The sequence below is a fragment of the Ambystoma mexicanum genome, chromosome 1q (assembly GCF_040938575.1).
Source record: "Ambystoma mexicanum isolate Mex_15411 chromosome 1q, UKY_AmexF1_1, whole genome shotgun sequence".
NCBI lineage: Eukaryota > Metazoa > Chordata > Amphibia > Caudata > Ambystomatidae > Ambystoma > Ambystoma mexicanum.
The window spans coordinates 551825799-551849219 of record NC_090922.1 but is presented as its reverse complement, the minus strand read 5'-3'; the positions used below and the strand labels follow the sequence as shown (position 1 = coordinate 551849219).

The following is a 23421-nucleotide window of genomic DNA, read 5'->3' as shown; positions in this document are numbered from 1 at the left end:
TGCCCTGGGAGACAGTAGTCAGTCCCAGGGTATGGAGTCTATGTTTGGGGGTCACTATGACACCCATGTGTTACTGCACTGAGGGTGCTGCGTAACACATGCACTAAAACAGATGATACCCTATGGAGTAAAAGACCCCATAGCCCATAAGCACACAAACAGTCAAAGACATGCCTCAAATCATGCCTAAGAGTGGGAGGAAAAGAGTCTCACTCTTAGCAGGAGAAAAAAACAAACCCCAATAATCCAGCAAAGCTGCTGGGGGACTCACTAGGTTTGGGAAATTAGCCTTATAAGAGAGTTCTCCCTAAGACCAATATGGCAGTGACACAAGTAGAGTGGAGGTCTGCTACGACTATTGATTATGTCTTTACAAATGCTAAGGGTCTCACCTTCACTTTAGATATGGCAATTGTGCCTCGTAATCAGAGCGATCATTTTAATATATGTGTGCTCCTCACTCTGCCTGTGGGACAAAGTGTACTGAGTGACTATGATCAAAATGGTCACCCTTTTCTTAATGATGCTCCAAATCGGATTCATTGCCACAAAAAGAACCTCAATGTGTCGAACCAGGCATTTGCAAAGATAGTGCCTGATTTAATTGTGCAATGTGAGAACAGCAGAAATGTTAACACAGGAGATATAATCCCTAGATTTGCCAACATGATGGCTATTATTGGCAAGCACACGTTCTCCATTAGATCCTATAAATCATCCCTTAAAAGATCCAACAAGGTAATGCGCAATAGACAATACAGTGATAAGAAAATCACAGAGGCTAAAAAGAAGCTGTGCAAAGATATAGCAGCAGTGATATACCAAGGCCATTGGAGTAAAGACTCGAGTATAACCATTGCTTATATTAAATCTATTAAAACCAAGTACCGTAGATGGCTGAAATACCATAAAATGAATCATGAAATGGAAAGATGGAAGAAGATAGCAACATTTTAATCTTAAAAAAAGAACACAGGGATATGGGAGGTAATTTGATACACAAAAAAAGGGAATTGAACATTAACTGTATATCTGAAGTTCAATGGTCTGATCATATTAAGTCCATGTTGGGGTCTAAAGATGATTATAATGTGTCAATACTCCCTCTGACTGAAATCTGGGTATGTCAAGCTTCTGTTCTTAATATCATAATGATTATAGAGTGTTTAAACGAGTCACAGGCTGCTGGTCCTGCTGGCGTTTGTAACAACTTGTTGAAACTGTCACCAGACACTTGGGCTCATGCCCTCCATATCCTATTGCAAGAAATTGGACTTACGGCAAAAATACCAGAAACATGGCATACGAGTCATCGCTTGACTGTATGTAAAAAGTGAGCATCTGACAGCCAAGCCAATTACCGGATGCTGGCTATGGTAGAGATACGATTGAAAATATTTGCGAGGGTATGGCTCGCAGAGTTGAATAAATAGATTGTCTCAAATAATATTTTGCCATCCAATCAAACCGGTGTCAGGGCTAAATCTAACACAACATCTCTTGATCCTCACAACAGCTGTCGAACATGCCTGGAAGAGGAGAGAGTCTAATGTTTACTGTGTATACATCGATATTTGCACAGCATTTGATTCCGTTATTCGTAATAGGCTATGGAAGAAATTAAGTACATGGAATTTCCCACATGGTCTTCTAAGGAGGCTAATGTTGTTATACACAGACACAACTGTTCGTATTCGGCTGGATGCAAAGGGGAAATTATCGGCTCCTATGCCTACCTGGTGTGGAGTGAAACAGGGTTGCATTGTTGGGGCGACCCTGTTTAATTTATATTTAGCAGATATGCAAATGCACCTTACCAACTTGGATGTGTGCCCAGTGAAAGTTGGTTCAGTAGCTATTGCGTGGCTTGCATATGTACATGACTTGATGTTACTGGACCACACTCCTAGGGGTTTGCAGAACGTGTTAAATGCGTTGGCCGATTAAACAAAAATAAACGGTCTGTGAGTGAACATCGACAAAAGTAAGACAATTATCTTTTCAGCCAAAAAAAGGTCCAAAACAATTTGTGTGGTCATTTGACAATGTTAAACTTGAGCAGGTCAATAAATACAGATATTTGGGTGTGCTTGTAGATGATAGCTTAAAATTGGAGAAGCACTGGATAACAACCAAAGCCAAGTGTCTGAAATCTGCAAACGCAGTTAGCATGTTCATTGGTAAAAAAATAGGAGTTTTCGACGGACGCCATACTGATGTTATATGCAGCAAAAATCACCTAAGTGCTTTTGTACGGCATAGAGATATGGGGTCACAAATACTATGCCGCGCTAAGGATGCCCCGAAATGTAACAGTTGAATATTTATATCTTGAATTTGACCTCAAATGCATTGTGTCTGAATGTATATGCAGAACAGTAATATGCTTTGAAAACCTAAAGGTAGTAGACAACACCATCATTGTATCCTACGTACATGCATATGTAAGGAATGACCATTGTTTATCCATGGGAACATCTGGCAAAATCATGTCAATATATAACAAGTGGTCAGGAGGTTTTGAGTATGACCCCAATCATAGTCAACACCAGCGGTTCAAAGGTTGGCTGAAAAAGAGAATAGTGGTGTATAATCAGGAGTGTTACCTTGTTGGGCTGGCAACGAAGAACCATAGTGGGCACTATTGCCAATATAGGATTTCTCAGACAACCTTGAATATTTACATTATGGCATATCCCAATCTTCAGATTTTGAGATATTATCTGTTATTGAAGTTTAATCACTGCGGAGGTGTTGATATAAAAGGAGCTAGATTGGACATAAGTCGCTCGGAAAGAATATGATGCCTATGTGGGTGTTCTGAATTGGAATCCTTAGAACACCTTTTTGTAAAATGTGGCAGTCTATCTTTGATTCGTACTACTTTTCTAAAAATGTTTAACAATTTGTATGACCCTAGCAATGTATCATACATATGGAGCAAATGTATGCAAGGTGACAACATTCATTTAATCTTTTTTATGGTAAAATGTTATCAGAAAATTATCGATATATTACATTTTTTATTTTAAGATGTGTTATTTATTGAATGCTTTTATGAGATTCTCTTGATATTATGTATTGGATGATCTAACTATGATTGGTTAACTTTTAACATTCGAATTGGACCTGTGTATTGTCTACGCATATATTATGTGTTGTATATACAAATCCGTAAGGCTAGAAGTATATTATGAAATAAAGAAATCCTAAAATTCTTTGTACCAATCCGACCTCGCCACCCTTAAATGCAAGTGTAGGGTGGCAGAGAGGAAGTGGAGGGCATTGGTAGCAGCCCCTGACAAACTGTCCTGCAACCTGCTCCAAAGGCAGTACAGACTCAGACTCAGACTCGGAAACTGCTCTCCTGAATACCCGTGAAGACTTGCTCTCCAATCTCAACTCTAATCTGCCTTCTCTCCTCATTATCCTTGATCACAGTCAATTCTGCCATCCTGCTCAATTGCCTCTGCGACAACCTTGGTATTACTGATGAGGCTCTGGCATGAATGACCTTCTTTCTCACCGACTGACCCTCTCAGATACGACTGGGGTCTTTCCTCTCTTCTAGCTCTCTCTCTACTTTTGGTGTTCCTCAGGGGTCTAACCTCTCTCCCATGCTCTTAAATCACTACCTGGCACCTCTTGCCCACAACATTGCTACTTTCTGCTGTCATTTACAATGCTAAACTGATGCCTCAGCCACCTCTGCTTCTTATCTCATACCAGACTGTTTGGCCACAATTCAAAAATGGTGTGTCACCAATGATCTCTGCCTTAATGCCAGTAAGACTGCAATCCTCCTCATTGTGACACCCGCTCCCTCTCTCTGGCTGCCCACTCTGGGCCCTCTTCATGCTCCTTCCTGTGAGGCTAAGAACCTTGTTGTCAACTTCTCTCCTCACATCTCTGACGTCTCTAAGAAATGAAACTATCAGCTGCACTGTGAAAACAAAGAAATTGATATGAGGCTGGGAAGCCCAAAGGAAACACACCAACACAGGTTACAAAGGACATACAAAGTGCTTTATTTAAAAGCTACAGCAGTTACCAAAAAGTCAATTGACAAACGGATAGCTATTCGGCTCTCAGAGTAACGTAACGAACTTCAACGAAGGTTTGATGCATTAGTAGAGAGAGCGTACATTGGAATATTTGTGCTTTTATACTCTTTATCCAGCTCTGGCCAACCCCCTTGCGGGTTAACCATTCTTAAGACCAGGCCTAGGGTTCCTTGCCAGGTCAATCCCATAATGTATGCATTTTTGATCAGTTCCGCTGATACAGTTGTTCATTTACACATAGGTCAGGGATAAGACAAGGTCTCAGTTTGCGACCCCGACAAGTGGCCTGCAGGCATATTACTTATTCATGTGTGCGGAGGTCACAACGGCCAGAATCTCACTCAGAATGTCATTCGGCCTCCATTTTGATGTTCAGGGTGACTTCCACATTACAAGAGAACCTAAAATGGCAGCTTAATCCAAGATGGCGAGTTACACAGTTTTCGTTAAGGTCAAGACCTTGCCGCGGAATCTATTTACACGATATTTTAGACAACTTGGCGTAGGCAACACACATTCAAATACTGCGATAGGAGGCATAATATTATTTCAATTCCAACAGCACCTCCTCAGAGGTATTCTTCCTTTTCTCACTTTCCCCCAGAAGCTTACTGTCTCTAGACCTCTGGTCCTCTCTAGGCTGGACTATTGCAACAGCCTCTTCCTGCCTCTACTCTTTGACATTTACAACTTATCTAGAACAGGACTGCGAGACTTGTCCTTGGCCTCAAGCCCAGGGATTGTTTCTCTCCCGCTCTGAAATCTCTTTACTGGCTCCCTGTGGCTGCAAGGATCAACTTCAAGATCCTCTGTTTTGTCCACAAGGCTTTCTGGGGCCTGGGACCGCTCTACTTCCTACTTTCTCTTCCAAAAAATCTTCCTTCTCGAGCTCTCCGCTCATCCACTTCCAATTTTCTGAGGGTCAGACGCTTCTCTAAGCAGAGAGTTGGGGACATATCTATCTCCTTGGCTAGTGCTTCCCTCTGGAACAGCCTCCTGCTTCTCAAAATCTTAAGCAGAACCATCTCTGGTTCCGGAAGCAACACAAGACATTCCTTTTCACTTCTGCTTTCTCTCTTCGTCTCGCCTGCTGATGCACATCACTGTTCGGCGCACTGGTCACCTGGTCACCCTCTGAACTATGGCCCATGCTCCTGCCTGTCCAGTTGCCCTCGCACTGCTTCCCGGCTCCCCAGCACTTAATGGTCTGTATCTGCAACCCTACAGTCCCTTCTCTCCGAAACTATGAGCCACCCGCTGGCTGCACTTGTGAGTTAACTGCACTTCCCCCTTCCCCTCTCCCCTGGCACTTCACCCCTTCCCTCTTTCCCGCACTTGCATGATCTGAATGACTCAAGGCCTAGTAAGATTGTTATTTTGTTCTCCCTTTGTATCCCCCTCCTTGCCTTGTCGTGCCAAGAAACACTTGTGTACAGGCACGTTATAAATGCCACATCATATGATATGATATGGTATTTATAACACACCTAAACACAAGTGTTTCAAGGCGTGACAAGGCAAAGGAGGGGAACAGAAGGAAGTCAGAGACAGTGATTCTACTAGGCCAGGTGACATTGAGATTTCACAAGTGCAGGAGAGGTGGGGAGGGGACGTGCAGTACATAGGATAACAGTAAATATATACAAACAATAAATAAGGCAATAAGAACAAGTGTGGCCAGCTGGTGGCTGGTGCAAGGTAGGTGCAGACATCAGGTGTTGAGTGCTGGTAGGGGGCTGTAGCAATACAGAAACAGCCCCCTAGTGCATGGGTTGCCACGAAGGCAGTGCAGGTGTGCAACTGGCGGGGAAGGGACCTGGGCCCGAGAACAGAGGGTAGCCAGGTGACCAGTGCAGTTTCGATTCTGCCATGAATTCAGCAAGGGAGTGGAGGAGAGATAGCAAAATCAAAGAGGAAGGTCGTAAGGTGCTTCCAGAACCGGAGATTGTTCTCAAGTTTCAGAGAGGCAGGGAGGATGTTCCAGAGGGAGGCCCCAGTCGAAGAAAGAGATCTAACACCAACTTGTTGCTTGGAGAAGCGACTGACCCTGAGGGAGTTGGAAGCAGATGAGCGAAGAGCTCGAGAAGAAAGATATTTACGAAGAGAGAGTTGAAGGTATTGAGGCCACAGGCCCCAGAAGGCCTTGTGGACAATCAGAGGGTTTTGAACTTAATCCTCGCCACCACTGGAAGCCGGTGCAGAGATTTCAGTCCTGGAGAGATACGATACCTGGGCTTGAGGTCAAGGAAAAGTCTTGCAGTCCTGTTTTGGATGAGTTGCAGAGGGCGCAGAGTAAAGGCAGGCAGATTTAGAAAGAGACTGTTGTAGTAGTCCAGCCTAGAGAGAATCAGACCTCTAGAGACAGTGAGCTTCTGGGGGAAGGAGAGTAAAGGAAGAATACCTCTGAGGAGGTGCAGCTGGTAGTGTGACTTCTTAGAGACGTCAGACATGTGCGGAGAGAAGGAGAGCGTGGAGTCGAAGGAAGAGGGCCAAGAGAGGCCGGCCAGAGAGCGACTGGAAAGGAGGGAGCAGGTGTGCCAATGAGAAGAATTGCAGTCTTAGTGGCATTACGGCAGAGATCATTGGCGGCACACCACTCCTGGATAGCAGACAGACAGTCAGAGATGAGAGAAGGAGAAGAGGTGGCTGAAGGTAGCCTGAAAATGAGCTGAGTGTCATCCGCATAGCACTGAAAGTTGGGGCAGAGAACGGCAAGGCGGTGGGCAAGTAGTGCCAGGTATTGGTTGAAAATATCATATCATGGTGTAAAGCCCCTACTGCACCCAACAAAACATGCCTAGCAAACTTCTCCAAAACCTACAAGCAGGCGATCATCACCACTAGGGCTACGGATTTCACAAACAGAATTTCACAAGCTCACTCCCATCCACACAAGCTATTTGCCATCTTATGCAAGCTAGAGACCTGTGTCACTCCCAACACCAACTTTACCAAAGACGATGCCTGGTGTCAAAGCATCCAAGATGCCCTCACCAACACAATCTCCACCCACCAACAAAAAATCATTATGAAAGAAACATCCCTCCAACCCACACCCCACAGACCTGACCCTATTCCCAACATTGCCTCCATTCCCCAACCAACCACGCCTACTCCATTAAGCTTCCTCGCAGTCTCAGAAGAGGACATAACAAAAAAATATCATGACTGGGATTAACCCATTGCAATGCCAAGGAGACACCTGGACTGCACCGCTCATCAATGAGTGCACAGAAGCCCTCACTCCCATCATCACAGCCTTTGACAACTTCACCTTCAGCACACACCTCATCCCACCTACTCTCAAGGAAGCATGGATGTCTCCCCCTTCTCAAGAAATTGTTGCTAGATCGGCAACACCAACAAACAACAGCCCCATTACCAGAGTCCCATTCCTATTGAAAATCCTCGACCATGCCTCATACTTCCAAATTCCGGCCCATCTCAGGTTTAATAACATCTTAAGCCAACAACAATCAGGCTTCCGCCCCAGGCACAGCACTGAATCTCCACTTCTAGATCTAAAACTCAACTAGACAACATCTGGGATGCTGGCAACCTAGCTCTCCTACTGCTGCCCGACTTGTCTGCAGCTTTTGACTTGGTAAACCACCAAACCCTCTCCCAACACCTACCCACTGCCGCCCACTTCTCCCCTGAGGCAACCAAATGTGTGGTGTAATTCGTAGCAGACAGAAAAGTGAGAGTCTATGCAGGAACTGCAACAGCCACCCCACACCCGTACCTTGTGGGGTACCACAAGGCTCCTGTGTCTCCCCCTACCCTGTATAATATATACACCAAGCTCCTCTTCAATCACCTGGATGCCCTCGGCATAGCCTATACTAACTATGCCGACAACACTCAAATATTCCTCCCAATCTCAGGCAACCACATACAAGACACCATCTCAATCAACAGAATCTGCAACAGCAAAATGTCACAATTAATTAAGCAGTCACTCGGGGAGTTCCTTTCCCCCCAAGCAAGGTGGCGTGCATCCAAAGTGCTTATACAGATTCAACTTAAGGGAGGCCTCCAACCCGTCTTGCGCCACCCCAACAAATACCCTCTGTATAACCAATGAGCTAGGAATTAGGCTGGTGTATAGTAAGAATATATATTTATTTAAGTTTTGGCAAAGAATCATAGGCAATCACAAAAACATCAACCACCAATGCTGTGGCACTACACAATATCACAAATTCGAATTTTTTGCACCCATTGACTAACCAAGATTTAAATGATGTTCAGTTGCTATAAAACACAGGTAAACATTTTCTGGTTTGGAGTCACAGTTGAATTCAGATTTCTTGCAAATTAACCAATGGAAAAAATACAAAACACACAGCTTAGTTTGGCACAATACTCCTTTCTCCCAGCAACCCCCATGCTCCAGGCATCAATCAAACATGACCCCTCTGATCTGAAGGCAAAGTACAGGGAGTGGGAACACAATGGAAACTCGTTTTGGGCTTCATATTTAGGTAAATGCAATGTTTTGGAATTCTAATTTGGGATGCAAGGGAATACATGGGGAATTTAGTTTTGTACCACTTCTACTAAATTCTGGTTTGGGCTGAAAGGGAGAATTTGTTTTGTACTATTTGTTTTCAATGGGAATGCAAGGTGTTGTGATATTCGTGTTGGGGACACTAGCACATTCAGTTGAACGGCAGGGTTACCCAATTACATTACAGACTGGATTCATTTACAGTGCACTCGGATAATCCTTTGTCAATTTTAATTTATAAAACATCATACCCTGATAAATGACACTATTGGAATTAATTAAATTATATTTTTAGTTAATTGTGCTAAGGGTATACATGCTTTCACCCCCTCCCACTAATTGAGAGCACCTACCAATGCAAAGGTAAGGGCTAAACAGACAGAGTCCAACACGATTCAAGATAACTGGATATGGTGTTTTTCTATAGAGGACTCATTGAGTTCACTTTTTAGTTCAATATAGACGGGGTCTACCCAGTTTTGCCCCCCCCTTCACCCACTAAGGGAAAGGTATTAAGGCAGGTAGCTCCCCACACAATTGATAACTTTGGGATATATCTACTTACATGGGAGATCTTTGTTCTTAGCCCAGGAGGTCCGCCAGATCCTAGGACCCTCTTTCAGGCAGGCAGCTCACACCTCAAGCCTCTATCCACCAGCCAGATTTCAGCAGCCACAGGCCTCTCTCAGATAGGGCTCCCAGATTTCCAAGCAAAGTCCCTGTGTCTCTTTTTCTCCCTCCTTCTAGGTAGGCCTTGGTTTAGCTTTGTTCCCGTGGTAAGGTGGTGCCCCGATGGATTAGGCAGCTCTCCTGGTCTCTCTCCCTCATGGTTTTCTTGCAAGATATAATGCTGATCACACTCCATTATTATCAAAATTCCCACGCTACGGATTGGCCAGCTCTGTCTCTCCCCCCCCCCCAATATGCCCACTGCCTGCTAATAGGACAAGGAGTTAGGGGGGGTGAATTATGGAGGGAGGAGGGAAAATGCATCATTTCAAAATGACAGGTAGTTCTACACTTTTGGGTTCTGAAAGTCTAACATGGCAGCTACCCTAGTTTTTCAGATAATTGCCGGCACATATATATTTTTGAGTTGTATATTTTATGGCAAGTCGGAAAATACTAACCATATCTCTGCACGCCCTTCCTGGGAGGAGCTATTGTTTTTATCGATTTACTCCTGAGCCAAAATAGTCACAAATCAGCCCCTTACTGATTCAAACCTTACTTCCATAACCTATCATCCCACCAACTTTCTATTATGTCGGAATTATGGGAAGGCCGGAATGTTAGTTTTTCTCATAACTCAAGTTGTATACATCACACAAAATGTGTTTTTACATTGTCCCAGCAGGCTTCTGATCCGCTTTGATATGAACCTGGGATGAGCTCACTGGGACGTACATTGCACTTTTTATTCAAGGAAATGAAATTTATCCAATGTTAGTCAATGGCAAGGCATCCCATGTGTGCCTCAGTTTCACATCAGCCCCCACTAGTTCTTAGTTTGCATTTCTCCATTTTCACCTGACCTGAATATCTGCTTATCAGCAATCTGTTTCATACACAATTTTTGATCATCCATTAGTGGATCTGAAGCCATTTCTTGAGGTTGAGGTAGCCCTGGAAATTTCATTTCTGTTGGCCACTAATGCACAGTTAATGGGAGACCTGACCTTACAGGTCATTTCTGTTGGCTGTGTTACCTGTAAATCCCACCATTTGGCTTTACTTCTCTGTATATACTTTGTTTGTATAACTGAAAACCAGACCGTCTTCTCCTTTGGGTACTCAGCCAAAGGTCTTGAGTTCAAATTTTCAAAGGCACAGACCTTTCAGTTCATTGGGGAAAACACCAGCTGCATCCATACTTCAGAAAATACAGCTTTAAATCAACATGATGTGCGTACATATAACATTTTAGCATTAGCATGCAGTTTAAAATCCAATCTTTCTTTTCTGCTATATTAGAACAGAAGTAGATTCATTATTAATCTTAAGCACACAGATAGGCCGCAGTTAACATAGGAAACCAGTGTTCACTTCTACAAAAAACGAAATAGGCCTTTCTCTTTACAGGCTGTCATTTTATATGTTGAAAAGTAAGTCTCTTTATTCCTGATCAACACAATTTGTCACTTGACTTTATTTCTTAAATGCCAGGCATTATTTCTTCTTTTTATCTACCAAATATGCACTGTTTCAAATGGATCATTTCTTTCCATGTGCACTGCTGAAGTTTTACATCTGTTAAGGTGCCTTTTCCCAGAATACACAGCCTCTGCAGTCCCCATGTCACTTCCCATTCATTGGGCATATCCATCAGTTTTAGTATCTTTTGTAGATTCACCTTCACTTGCGCACAATTTCATTTTAGTGGAGTTGACTAGGCCCATTTCTTTACATTTTACTAGGCCTTATGTTGAAAATCACTGTTTTGTACTGGCTTTTATATTTCAATGGGACTCCACATTAGCCAGCTACACTCTCACAATAGGGGCCTTGCATGGTCTTTCCATCTCTGTCATTCTGGGCTGTATTTTCACCCCACAATACAAGCCTGGATAGTATACCACCAATTATGCCTTAACACAGACAAAGCCGAAATACTCCTGGTGGGCACCCCCTCATTGGTGGTAAAACTAGACACTGCCTAATAAGCAATCACCATTGTCACTATTACAATCCCAGTATCCCCACAATGTCAAAACCTTTGGTGTCTACCTGGATTCCAACTTTAATATGACCCGAGACATCAATGCCATTGCTTCATCAGCTGCTTATATTACCAAGCTCCTCAACGCAGCCAAACCCTTCCTCACCATACAAGAAAGACTAACCATAGCCAGAGCAGTAATTGGCTCTCGACTAGATTACTGTAATTCACTGCTCGCAGGCATCTCTAAGCACAACATCTATAAGCTCCAGACTATGCAGAATAATGCCATCTGAACAGCCTTGAACCAAGCCAGACGGGACCATGTGACTGTCCACAAAAAAGCCGCCCATTGGCTCCCCATAAGAGAGAGAATCAACTTCAGAAACCTCTTTATTACCCACTGCTGCCTCTTGAACACTGCACCTCCCTACCTTTCATCTAGAATCACCAGCCACTCCTCCTCAAGACCCACTAGAACAGCCTACAGCGAACATCTGATCATCCCTCGCTTAACGCACACGAAGACTGGAGGCGAAAGCTTCCCAACCACTGCCGCACGACTTCGGTATGTCCTACCACCCCAACTAAGGTCTGAAACCGCTTACTGGAGATTGAGAAAATAACTTAAAACCAGACTATACAAATGACTTGGTACCTCCCACCACCTGCTTGCTGATATCTTTGTAATCCCCGTTCCCCCATTCATGTAACTAGCACCTGGATACCTGCGGGCTTGGAGCACTTTACAAATGCACAAATAAATAAATGAATGAATAAATACACTGGGCATGGAGGGATGCCCCCTGCCACTTCCCTGGCTCCACCACCAGTCACAATGGCATGTGATACGCCAATGAATATCCATGCAAATGATCATGCTGTCAAAGTAGACATGAATCCCAGGCGACTCGGAGAACACAGAAAAGATGCAGCGTGTTTAGAAGGCTATGCATTTCGCATTTACGGCCAGACTTGCACTTGTTAGTGTACTATATACACTTTTATGAGCTAAGCTACTCTTGCTTGATCTGAAAGTGCTGATCGAAGCATGCCGTGCTTTGTCGAAAAAAATGCCACTTGCACTATCTGGGTCAGAGTAAACGCTTTGCAAATGACAATAAAAGAGGAGTCGCCCTGCCATGACTGGAGAGTCACGCCTGCAGCTCGGCTCACAGCAGGGCAGCTCTTGGGTGACACACATGTGACCACGCCCTTGCGAAGTTCCCCTGATGAAGTTAGTTCCTCTTATCTATCAGAAAGACACACCCAGCGAGAAGCTCAGCACACACGGCAGTTCTCATCCAAGGACCAGAGCGACTCCCGTTCCTAAATTGAGATTTTTTAAAAGCAAAATGGTGACGTTCTTCGACGGCTACAGCCGGACGGGAGCAGCTCAAAACATCTGGGCTCTGATCTGCACAGGTAAGGGCACTGTGTACTCAAGAGAATCTAAGTGCGTGACAACGATTTGCAAGTTTAAGATCGGAGCACAATGCTAGGAGAAAAGTGCTTGATGCTAAATGTTTAGGAGAGCGTGTTGCCTTCAGACCGAACAAGACACGTCACCATTATTGGTTAACAGCCCTTGAGGGATAATGCTGAGCAAATCTGGCGTTTTTACTTGTGTAGTTATATTTATGTACTTATAAATCACATCAATAAATGCTTATATTTTTTTAATCTCAATCCGCTCATTGTCATGTCGTACTATCTCTTTGCGACTTTATTTTAGCTGTTAAAGTGCAATTTATTTCTAGCTACTTATTTTTACAACGAAACATTTGCAAAAATGTTTTTTGTCCTGTTTTTGGGTCCATAATTGTTCTACCTACATTGGACGCTACCTCTTGAATTGTTGCTGCTTTCTCCTTTACCATATGTACACAGTTGCCCAGTTGCTGCCCGTGTTGGACTAACTATTTGTGAGCTTAAAGCGTTCACAGCGTTTGCCTGCTGTGATGTCTGCTCACACGCGGATGCACTCACTCTGTCGCGTGTGCTGGCCTGCTCCAGCAGCACGCAGCTCCACCACCTGGCATCAGGCCCAGCACAACACACTGCTACTTCTATGAAGCACTACTTAAGCGAACAAGGGAACAGACTGGCAAGACTGGTGATGGATCCCGGGGCAACCACACCTATCTACCACAGAAAAGTACCCACTGTAATACCTGAACCTCGCCACTCCTTGAATTGAGTCCCGTGCAAAGCTCTGTTACTGGGGGAATTTTAATGACAACATTGGCAATGGCCTAGAATCTTGTCGGTAGGACCAAAGTGATGACTATATCTGGGGAACACCCGTCAGAAATTGTTGACCTACACAGTTGAATGCACAAGTAGAAAAGCTCCCCAAGTTGCATGCAGCACATAGGTAATGTCTGATGAATGGCCATTCTCATTCTGATCCCCCCCACATGCCCAATGTTTAATCATATAATAAATTACATTTTCACTGATTACTTTCTCATTAGCAAACATGTCAACGGTCAGAAACTTCTCAGCGATTAACTCCCTGAAGAGGTTTCTACGAGAGCAGTGGCAGTCAAACCTTTTCATACCGAGCAACCCCCCACCCACCTTGAGAACAAATATTGTTTCTGCCCTCCCCCGCTTAGGGGGTGGCCCCCTATGGGGCCCAACGGTTGAGCAGGGGGACCCGAGGCTCTTTAAAAAAAGGATTAAGGTGACTTCTTTCAATTGAAAATATGAGCAGTAGAAAATCTGTTTATATTTTATATTAAAAACAGTCATCTTAATCACTTCTCAAAGAGTGTGCTCACCCATCCCCCTGGCATCCTTTGGGGCTCCCTAGGGGGGCCATCCCCCCTGTTTGAACACTACTGTACTAGACTAATATATGGTTCAATATACAGTATCTTCAAATGTCAAAGCCGGGCTCACACAATATATCAGTTTATCAACAGCTCCTATGGAGTGTGGCTACCTTTGTTACGGGTGGTGAATCAAAAAAGGGGCAAAACAGAAATGACCTCTAACATTCACAATCTCTAACTTTAGGGGATATCAAGATATATATTCTTAAACAAAGAGATAGGACATAGAAATAATAAAACCCAAGTGTAGTACTGATAACCTACATGTATTCCTAACTAGAAATCGCGTACTAGTAGTACACAAAATACAAAAATATATGTTTATTATACATAAAAAATGAAAAATTAGAAAAAGGGACTCACAATTTAGCACAATAACTGATCATATAAAATGCAGTAAGTTACTCAGTTCACATAAAAAAAACATTTTACATAAAACATTTTCACCACATGCAAAAACACAACATTAGCAGCATATCACAATATCCTAAAACAAATGTGTTCCAGACAATAGATATATTCCCGACATGTAACATGTTTCAGTTCTTGATGTCTTAAAATGGCTGAACTCTCTTCAGGGGAAACAAAAACTTATTTTCTGTAGTTTAAAATTCTTTCAATATTGTGCAGTAGGGGTCCTAAGCACATCCACCAACGGATGTCATCAAAACCAGCTGGAATTATTTCAACACTGTTCAATTTTCAAAATTCAACATGAAGGTCACATTAGTGGCGGACTGCGATTCACAGTGCCGATGGACATGAATCCGACGTGAATTCACTTAAACCGTGAACACACTGATGTTTATAAATTTTCAAAAAACCTCAGCCCGAAGTCGCGGTGAAACACTTTCATGTGAGACCAGCCGGCAGAGCTCAGCCAACTCACTTTCGCGTTCTGCGTTTCCACGTTTCCACGTTTGGGTCAGGTCTTTGGCTAGTGTCCATCATGGCCATGCCACAAGGTCGTTTGTTAGTTTCTTTGGCCATTTTGTCCTTCCTTTGGCCTTCCCCCTGGCCTGCGTGACCTGGGGCTTGAGCATTTGGGCATTCAGTTGCCTGTGAAAGCCGTTCTTTTGCGGGCTAATGAAGGTCACGTGTGTGGGTACCCAGGAAGTGGGCTGGGACAGTCTGGTCCCAATCCACACTACTGGTGCCAGGATATCTGGTGTTCATGAGAGCATGGAGAACCCAGTGGTCCCTGATTGGACCACTACTAGTGTGCATTAGTGGTGCATATCTTCTTATTGGCTGACCAGGTGCGAGCATTCACCAAACTTTTAAATATGAGGAGGGTTCCTGAATGCACACCAGCAGATGAGCAACAAGTCCAAACTGACCTGTGGATGGGGCCAAGTTTCAGGAGCAGCTGAGCAGAACAAGGACTTTCCAGAAACAAGCTGAGGAAGGTTGGCACCCTGAGCCCTCTGTTGTCCCGGTAGAGCCCTACTTTGCGCTCAAACTCAGAAGACCTGTGAAGGTGCTGCCAACCTTGGAGTGGTGAGAATAGTTGCTCTCAACACCTCCTGGTTGCCCTGCAAAAGTGCTTGTTCGGAAACTTGGCCACCATACAGGAGTGTCGCTGTGTTGAGTTTTGACTCAAAACTTTGGAATATCCTAACTTGCATTGCAAAGCACCATGTTTACTGATTTTCTTTTGACCCACCTGCTTTATGTCGGGATGGAGAAGGTTCTGTCAGATTGTGAATGTTGGGTGCCCCTGGGTCAATGTTCTACAGTGACGTTGTTGAAGACTGCGTTCCCTCTTGTGCCCTAAGACCTGCTGCACCAGTGTTTTCTTTGTTCATTACCCAAATCGAGAGTTACAGTTCCTGTTGCAAACCGGACCTGCATCTGCACCCGCAGTGCCTGTGCACTTTGAAGCCGAACCAAAAGTGGGAAATCAAACCTCTGATGACCCCTTTCAAACCTGCCAAATTTGAACCAAAGCTGAGCTTAAGATGGTGAGTTCTTAAAACCACTTACCGGTGGCCCCTTGTTCATTCATAACATTTTACACATAGGTGATCCCTTGTAGACCTCTCTTTCGCTTAGGTAGCCTCTGCTTCCTACAGTTCTCCAAAAGTTCCCATTTCTGTAGATTGTCTATGCTTTAAATAGTATCTGCTCTTTTCCCTTACAGGTATGGTGGAATTTCTAACTTGATGGATCTATGTGATTTTTTCCGCCACAGAAAAGTCTGCGACTAAAAAGTTTGCATGAGAAATGTACGCAACACAAAAGGTTTGTACATTTCCCATGCGAACATACATTTAAAAACACTACAAACCCACACCCCCACCCACACCCACTCACACCCCAACACACCCACACCCCAACATACCCCCATGCACACACTACTTAGCTTTCAAGATGCGCTGTGTCCCTGCACCGCCAGTTCCCTTTCACTTCTGCGATCGGGAACTGGCGCCGCAGGGTCCTTTTCTTTTTTTTTGTTTTGTTGGGCGGCTGCAGGGGTTTTCCCAGGCAACCCTCGCTCACTATACTGTGTAGTATAGTGATCGGGTGTTGCGGGGGACACCCCCCGTGCCCCCTTTTCTCTTTTTTCTTGGGTGTGCTACGGGGGTGTCCCCCGCAACTCCCGCTTACTATACTGTACAGTGTAGAGAGTGGGGTGTTGTGGGGGACACCCCCGCAGCCCTTTTTATTTATTTCTCGGATGTGCTCCGGGGGTGTCCCCCGCAACCCCCACTCACTATACAATATAGTATGGTGAGCGGGGTGTTGCGAGGGAACACCCCCGCAGTCCTTTTCTTTTTTTTTTACCTATCTAAAATGCATGCCACCAAAGGTTCGAACTTTTGGTGTTTGAACCTTTGGTGGCATGCATTTATGACCTTTTTGTATAGGTCAGAGTTTTCGGTGCAGTGATTTCTACCTATTCCAACTTTATTGCATTGACTCCAGTTTCAGTATATACTTTACATAGTGTGTTGCTTGTGTGGTATTTTGCTATTGCTCTTCATTATTCTACAAGCCAACCAGACTCCTCAGATCAAGTAACGAAATCCGCCTGGAACCAAAACCTTACCACAAGAAAAAAGCAGAGGGATCTTCCTTCTCGGACCTAGCCGCAAAAACCTGGAACAACATCCCGAAAGAAATAAGAAACACCGAAGACCACCTACAATTCCGAAGACTACTAAAAACCTGGCTCTTCAACACCACAAATTGAAACAATCAAACAATCAAACAGGAAACACAATGATCAGGATGACAGAACTCAGGATGAAACTGACAACACCCAGAACCGACTAAGGGAAACTCTGACAATAACAAGAGAGACAATCCTAGGTTGCATAGGACACAAATCACACCCCATAAGGACAGAAATGTGTTTCCCTGCCCAACTCCATCCAACAACTTCACACACCCCATGAATGCTACCAGGTACCATTCTTGGATAGAGTAGTGTGAATGTTAGCTGTTTTTACATTTGAACTGAGCTGTGGACATAGGCATGCGCCGGGCCCGCACAGAGCTGTGAATGATGACAGGTGCAGCACCTTGACGTAGCTGCAAGTGTAGGCATGGGCCACGCTTTAAAGGGGCTGTGAGCGATAGCCTGCATGAGCAGCTGGATAATACCGTGAGTACCTACCAATGCCACACCTGGATGGAGAAGCGTTGGTTGACCGATGCCGCGTATGGACTAAATTAAGAATGCTATTCAGGGTCAAATTTGGATAGACTCACAAACGCTTGCTTGCCCGCATACAGACATGTTTGACGGAGGTGGACGGGGGCAGAACTTGGACATGGTTATGAATATGGGTGGGCGTCATGTGTGGAAGGGACTGCGGGTGTCGGCTGCTGCCGATCTGGATGGAGGCTGAATCTGGATGGGGGTGCGCAGATGCTCGCTCGTCCCACCTGGAGGGAATATGGAAGTTTAGCACTTCGCTTCCAGGCAGCAATGCCAATTAACCAATCAGGCATCACCCAGTAAGCAGGAGCTATATCTAGGTAACCTGGAATGGGTACACAGTGCACCACACATCTAACTGCCACATGAGACACACTGTCCTCATTACGACCCTGACGGAACGGCTTACACGGCGCTGTAAAAGGTGACGGCGCTGTTCAACCCGTTCCGCCACATTACGAGGTCCCCTCGCGGGACACGTTAAGCACGCCTGGGAAAACCAGGCATGCTTACCCGGTCCCACGAGAGGAAGAGGGAGCAAACAACGGGCCATCTCGTTATGGCCCGTTGTCTGCTCCCTCTCTCATTCCCATTCAGCCCCATGGGGGCTGGAATGGGAATGGGGAAGGACCGTGTCCGGGTCCTTGAGGGAGGAATTACCGGGCCATCCAAACTCGGAATGGCCCTGTAAGTCCTCATTCCGAGGACCCGGACATGGATGCGATTTCAGTGGCAGCCATGCCGCCAATAGCGGCATGGCTACCGGCCGAACTCGTAATGAGGGCCACTGTTTCACATTTTGGCTACTATGCATGATCAATTATGTTTAAATGTGTCATAGATGTTTCTTAGTTCTTTATTAACATTTTCAAACACTCAAAGTTAATATCACAAATGCATGTTTGTTAGGCACCAGTTGGACTGAGAAGCCAAAAGTAGTTTCTGGTAACTGTTGGGCCGGGGCGATAGCTCAGGGGCAACAAATTTGTCTTGGAAGCAAGACAACGTAAAGCAGCAGGTTTGAATCCCGGTCTTGTGTTTAGAAACCTTCTCAGGTATTAAGCACTTTATAAAACAACAATTATAATTATAAAGGTAACCAGGCTCTCCTAAATAAGGAAAATAACCAAACGGGATGTGCAGCTGCAGAATCAGCATATCTCTGCACGTGACAAACCCATCATTTAGTTCCCTTGACGGGAAATCAGTCTGCTGCTTTGCAAGGAAATCCACAGCCACAGACATTACTGGTCAGACATCTGACTATTGAGGTGTTGCGCACTAGCCACATAAAATAAAACATTGGTGGCAAGTGAACGAACCAGAGCACATAATAATAGTGCTGACTGTTCTGGCTACATGGTGAAATGATAATCACAATGAAGGTATGGTAATTATCCCAGATATATAGTTGTATAGTTGTGTGTTCCTGTGCTGAAGAAGGTGGTCCAACAAGATGAATGCCACTGAAACTGGTTCTACATTTTAAGGGAATGAGCAGGAAATCGATGTGCTCATCCGACAAAACAATTACTCTTTCATTGCTTTTTGTAGTATAAAGTGCAGAATGGAAGGGTTTGGTAACAATTCTATAAATAGAGGGTGTCATGACAATAGTTGTCATTCCACTGTACTGTTAGTTGGTTTTTTCCTTTTTAGCTAGAATATTTTTTTTTAATTCAGATAGATTGGGCTGTAGATGAATAAAATTGGGTGTAGTTACAAGTTCAAACTCTATTGTTTTTAAATGGTGTAGATGCAGTGGGGTAGAGCACTTACATTGAGGTAATAGTCAGTCAGGGAGAGATTTAGACGTGTTTCACCTGGATAGGCGGTAGAACAGTGCATACTAAGTTTAGCCACTCTATGAGATGAGTTAGAGTCTTTAGTGAGGGACATTTACCAAGATGGCAGGTTACATACGTTAGGTGTTTCCCTCTCTTTGTGTGTAGTATCTCCTAAATAAGTGCCAGGGCTAAGCCTTGGCAAGCCCCCCAAACCACACACCACAAATTAAGCAATGCCTGTCACACAGATACCAGGACCCTTTCGAACCACCATAGGCAGCAGATTGCAATGTGGTGGTACACAAGCCCAGACTACAATGGGTTATGAGTGTCCACAGGCAGGGTCAGGAAACAATGAGTGTCCACAGGCAGGGTCAGGAAACAATCCACAGGGGGACTTGAGTAACCCAGGTACTCCCCAGCAAACGATGTTTGTAGTGCTGGATTAGGGTTGGAAATTACAATTATTTGGCCCCATGAACGTGGACCATTACAGGAAAGCTGCTAACTTGTGCCTTACCAAGCCAAGCATGATCTTCATAAACTATTCTATGATTATCAGGGATGCTGCTATTACCAGCAGCATAATTTATCTTTATGCAAGACAGGGCGGGGGGTATTGTGCTTGGGTTGCTGCTCCTGTTTTAGTTCTGTGTTTCAAAGAAGCTTGCAATTCCAATATTATTGCTTTATGTTTTCTGGAGGTTTGCAATGATGCAGCCTTTGCTGAACTAGCTCTGTGTGCACGTGAAGCTTGCATGTCCGATGTTCACAAAGTGCTTCTTGTGTAACTGTGATAAGCACATGTACGGATGCTTTTCATGACGTATCTAGTCTGCAAGTTAGGGAGACTTGTGATAATACCCCTGTCTGTGATATGCCTTTTCTGGAAGGATGATGGAGACTTGCTCTGCCTCTGCCCTTGGTCTTTCCATTCTTTATTTTAGATTAGCTTGCATTGCCACTGTGCTTGGTCTATCCGGTCTGTAATTTAGGTTAGCTTGCACTGCCACTGCTGTTGCTCTATACATTCTGTAGTTTAGGTTAGCTTGCACTGCCACTGACTTTGGTCTATCTATTGTGTATTTTAGGTTACGTTCAACTGCCTTTGCTCTATCCATTCTGTATTTTAGGATAGCTTGTATTATCCCCGCCTTTCCTCTTTTCAATCTGTACTTTAAGGTATATTGCACTACCACTGCCCTTGCTCTATCCATTCTGTATTTTAGGTCAGCTTGCGCTGCAACTACGCTTGCTCTCTCCATTATGTATTTTAGATAAGCCTGCACGTCCACTGCCTTTGCTCTATCCATTCAGTATTTTAGGTTAGCTTGCACTGCTGCTGCCCTTGCTCTATCCATTCTTTATTTTAGGTTATATTGCACTGCCACTGCCTTTGCTCTATCGATTCTATTTTTATATGTTAGCTTGCACTGTCAATGCCCTTGCTCTCTCCATTCAGTGTCTTAGCTAAGCATGCAGTGCCACTGCCTTTGGTCTATCCATTCTGTTTTTAGGTTAGCTTGCAATGCCACTGTTCTTGGTTTATCCAGTCTGTATTTTAGGTTAGCTTGCACTGCTACTGCCACTGGTCTATCAGTTCTGCATTTTAGGTTATCATGCTCTGCCCTTGCCCTATCCATGATTTATTTGAGCTTATCATGTCTGGCTCTGCCTTTGCTCTCTCCCTTCTGTATTTTAGGTTAGCTTGCACTGTCACTGCCCTTGATCTCTCCATTCTGTATTTTAGGTTAGCTTGCACTGCCACTTCATTCTGTATTTTAGGTTATCTTTCACCACCACTGACTTTGCTCTCTGCATTCTGTATTTTAGGTTAGCTTGCACTGCCACTGCCCTTGGTCTATCCATTCTGTAGTTTAGGTTAGCTTTCACTGGACTGCCATTGCTCTATCCATTCTGTGTTTTACGTTAGCTTGCACTGTCAATGCCCTTGCTCTCTCCATTCTTTATCTTAGGTTAGCATGCACTGCCACTGCCTTTGGTCTATCCATGTTGTGTTTTAAGTTAACTTCCAATGCCACTGCTCTTTGTCTCTCCATTCTGTATTTTAGGTTAGCTTGCAAAGCTATTGCCATTGGACTATCCATTCTGCATTGTAGTTTATCGTGCTCTGCCCTTTCCCTATCCTTTCTTTATTTTAGTTTATCATGTCTGGCTCTGTCCTTGCTCTCTCCCTTCTGTATTTTAGGTTAGCTTGCACTGTCACTGCCCTTGCACTCTCCATTCTGTATTTTGGGTTAGCTTGTACTGCCACTGCCATTGGTCTATTCAGTCTGTATTTTAGGTTAGCTTTCACTGCCACTGCCTTTGCTGTGTGCATTCTGTATTATACGTTAGCTTGCACTGCCATTGCCCTTGGTCTATCCATTTTGCAGTTTAGGTTTACTTCCACTGTCACTGCCATTGCTCTCTCCATTCTGTATTTTAGGTTAGCTTGCGCTGCGAATGCAATTGGTTAAACCATTCTATATTTTAGGTTAACTTGCACTGCCACTGGCATTTGTCTATCCATTCTTCATTTTAGGTTAGCTTGCAGTGCTGCTGCTCAAAGGATTCCATTGTTTTAAAATATTAGCTTGCACTGCCAATGCAGTTGCTCTCTCCATTCTGTACCTTAGGTTAGCACGCATTGCCACTGCCTTTGGTCTATCCATTCTGCATTGTAAGTTATCGTACTCTGTCCTTGCCCTATCAATACTGTATTTTAGGTTATCATGTCTGACTCTGCCTTTGCTTTCTCCATTCTGTATTTTAGGTTAGCTTGCACTGCCACTGCCCTTGGTCTACCCATTCTGTATTTTAGGTTAGCTTGCAGTGCTGCTGCTTTTGCTCAAAGGATTCCATTTTTTTTAATGTTAGCTTGCACTACCAAAGCAATTGCTCTCTCCATTCTGTACCTTAGGTTAGCACGCATTGCCACTGCCTTTGGTCTATCCATTCTGCATTGTAAGTTATCGTACTCTGTCGTTGCCTTATCAATTCTGTATTTTACGTTATCATGTCTGACTCTGCCTTTGATCTCTTCATTCTGTATTTTAGTTTAGCTTGCACTGACACTGCCCTTGGTCTATCCATTCTGTATTTTAGGTTAGCTTTTACTGTCACTGCCATTGCTCTATCCATTATGTATTTCAGATTAGCTTGCACTGTCACTACCACTGTTCTATCCTTTCTGTATTTTAGGTTAGCTTGCACTGCCAATGTGCTTGGTTACACCTTTCTTTATTTTAGCTTAGCTTGAAATGCCACTGCCCTTGCTCTATCCATTCTGTGTTTTAGGTTATCATGTACTGTCTCTGCCGTTCTTCTCTCCATTCTGTATTTTAGGTTTGCTTGCACTGTCACGGCCCTTGCTTTCTCCTTTCCATATTGTATGTTAGTTTGCACTGCCACTGGCCTTGGTCTATCCATTCTCTGTTGTAGGTTAGAATGCACTGTCACTGCCCTTGCTTTCTCCGCAAATTATTTTAGGTTAGCTTGCACTGCCACCACCTTTGGTCTATCCATTCTGTATTTTACGTTAGATTGCACTGCCACTGCCCTTGTTCTATCCATGCTGCATTTTATATTACCTTGCACTGCCACTGTCCTTGGTCTAACCATTCTGTTTTTAGGGTAGCTTGCATTGTCACTTTCCTTGCTCTGTACATTGATTATTATAGGTTAGCTTTCACTGCCACTGCCTTTGCTCTCTCCAATCTGCAGTTTAGGTTTTCTAGCACTGCCATTGGTCTATCCATTCTGTAATGTAGGCTAGCTTTCACTGCCACTGCCTTTGCTTTCTCCATTCTGTATTTTAGGTTATCATGAACTGTCTCTGCCTTTGCGCTCTCCATTCTGTATTGTAGGTTAGCTTGCACTGCCACTGCC

General features: G+C 44.1%; 1 protein-coding gene across 3 annotated transcripts in view; it reads left to right on the top strand.

The window, feature by feature from the left end:
* The first annotated feature begins 12476 nt into the window (after nucleotides 1-12476).
* LOC138531401 (carcinoembryonic antigen-related cell adhesion molecule 6-like) overlaps nucleotides 12477-23421 on the top strand; it is a 338712-nt gene continuing 327767 nt past the window's right edge. The window contains exon 1 of one of the 3 annotated variants that reach the window (XM_069640990.1): nucleotides 12477-12661. In XM_069640990.1, coding sequence (XP_069497091.1) covers nucleotides 12592-12661 — 70 coding nt within the window. In that variant the 5' untranslated portion in view covers nucleotides 12477-12591. The remainder of the gene's footprint in view (nucleotides 12662-23421) is intronic. The other 2 variants (XM_069640989.1, XM_069640988.1) reach the window with 2 other exon arrangements.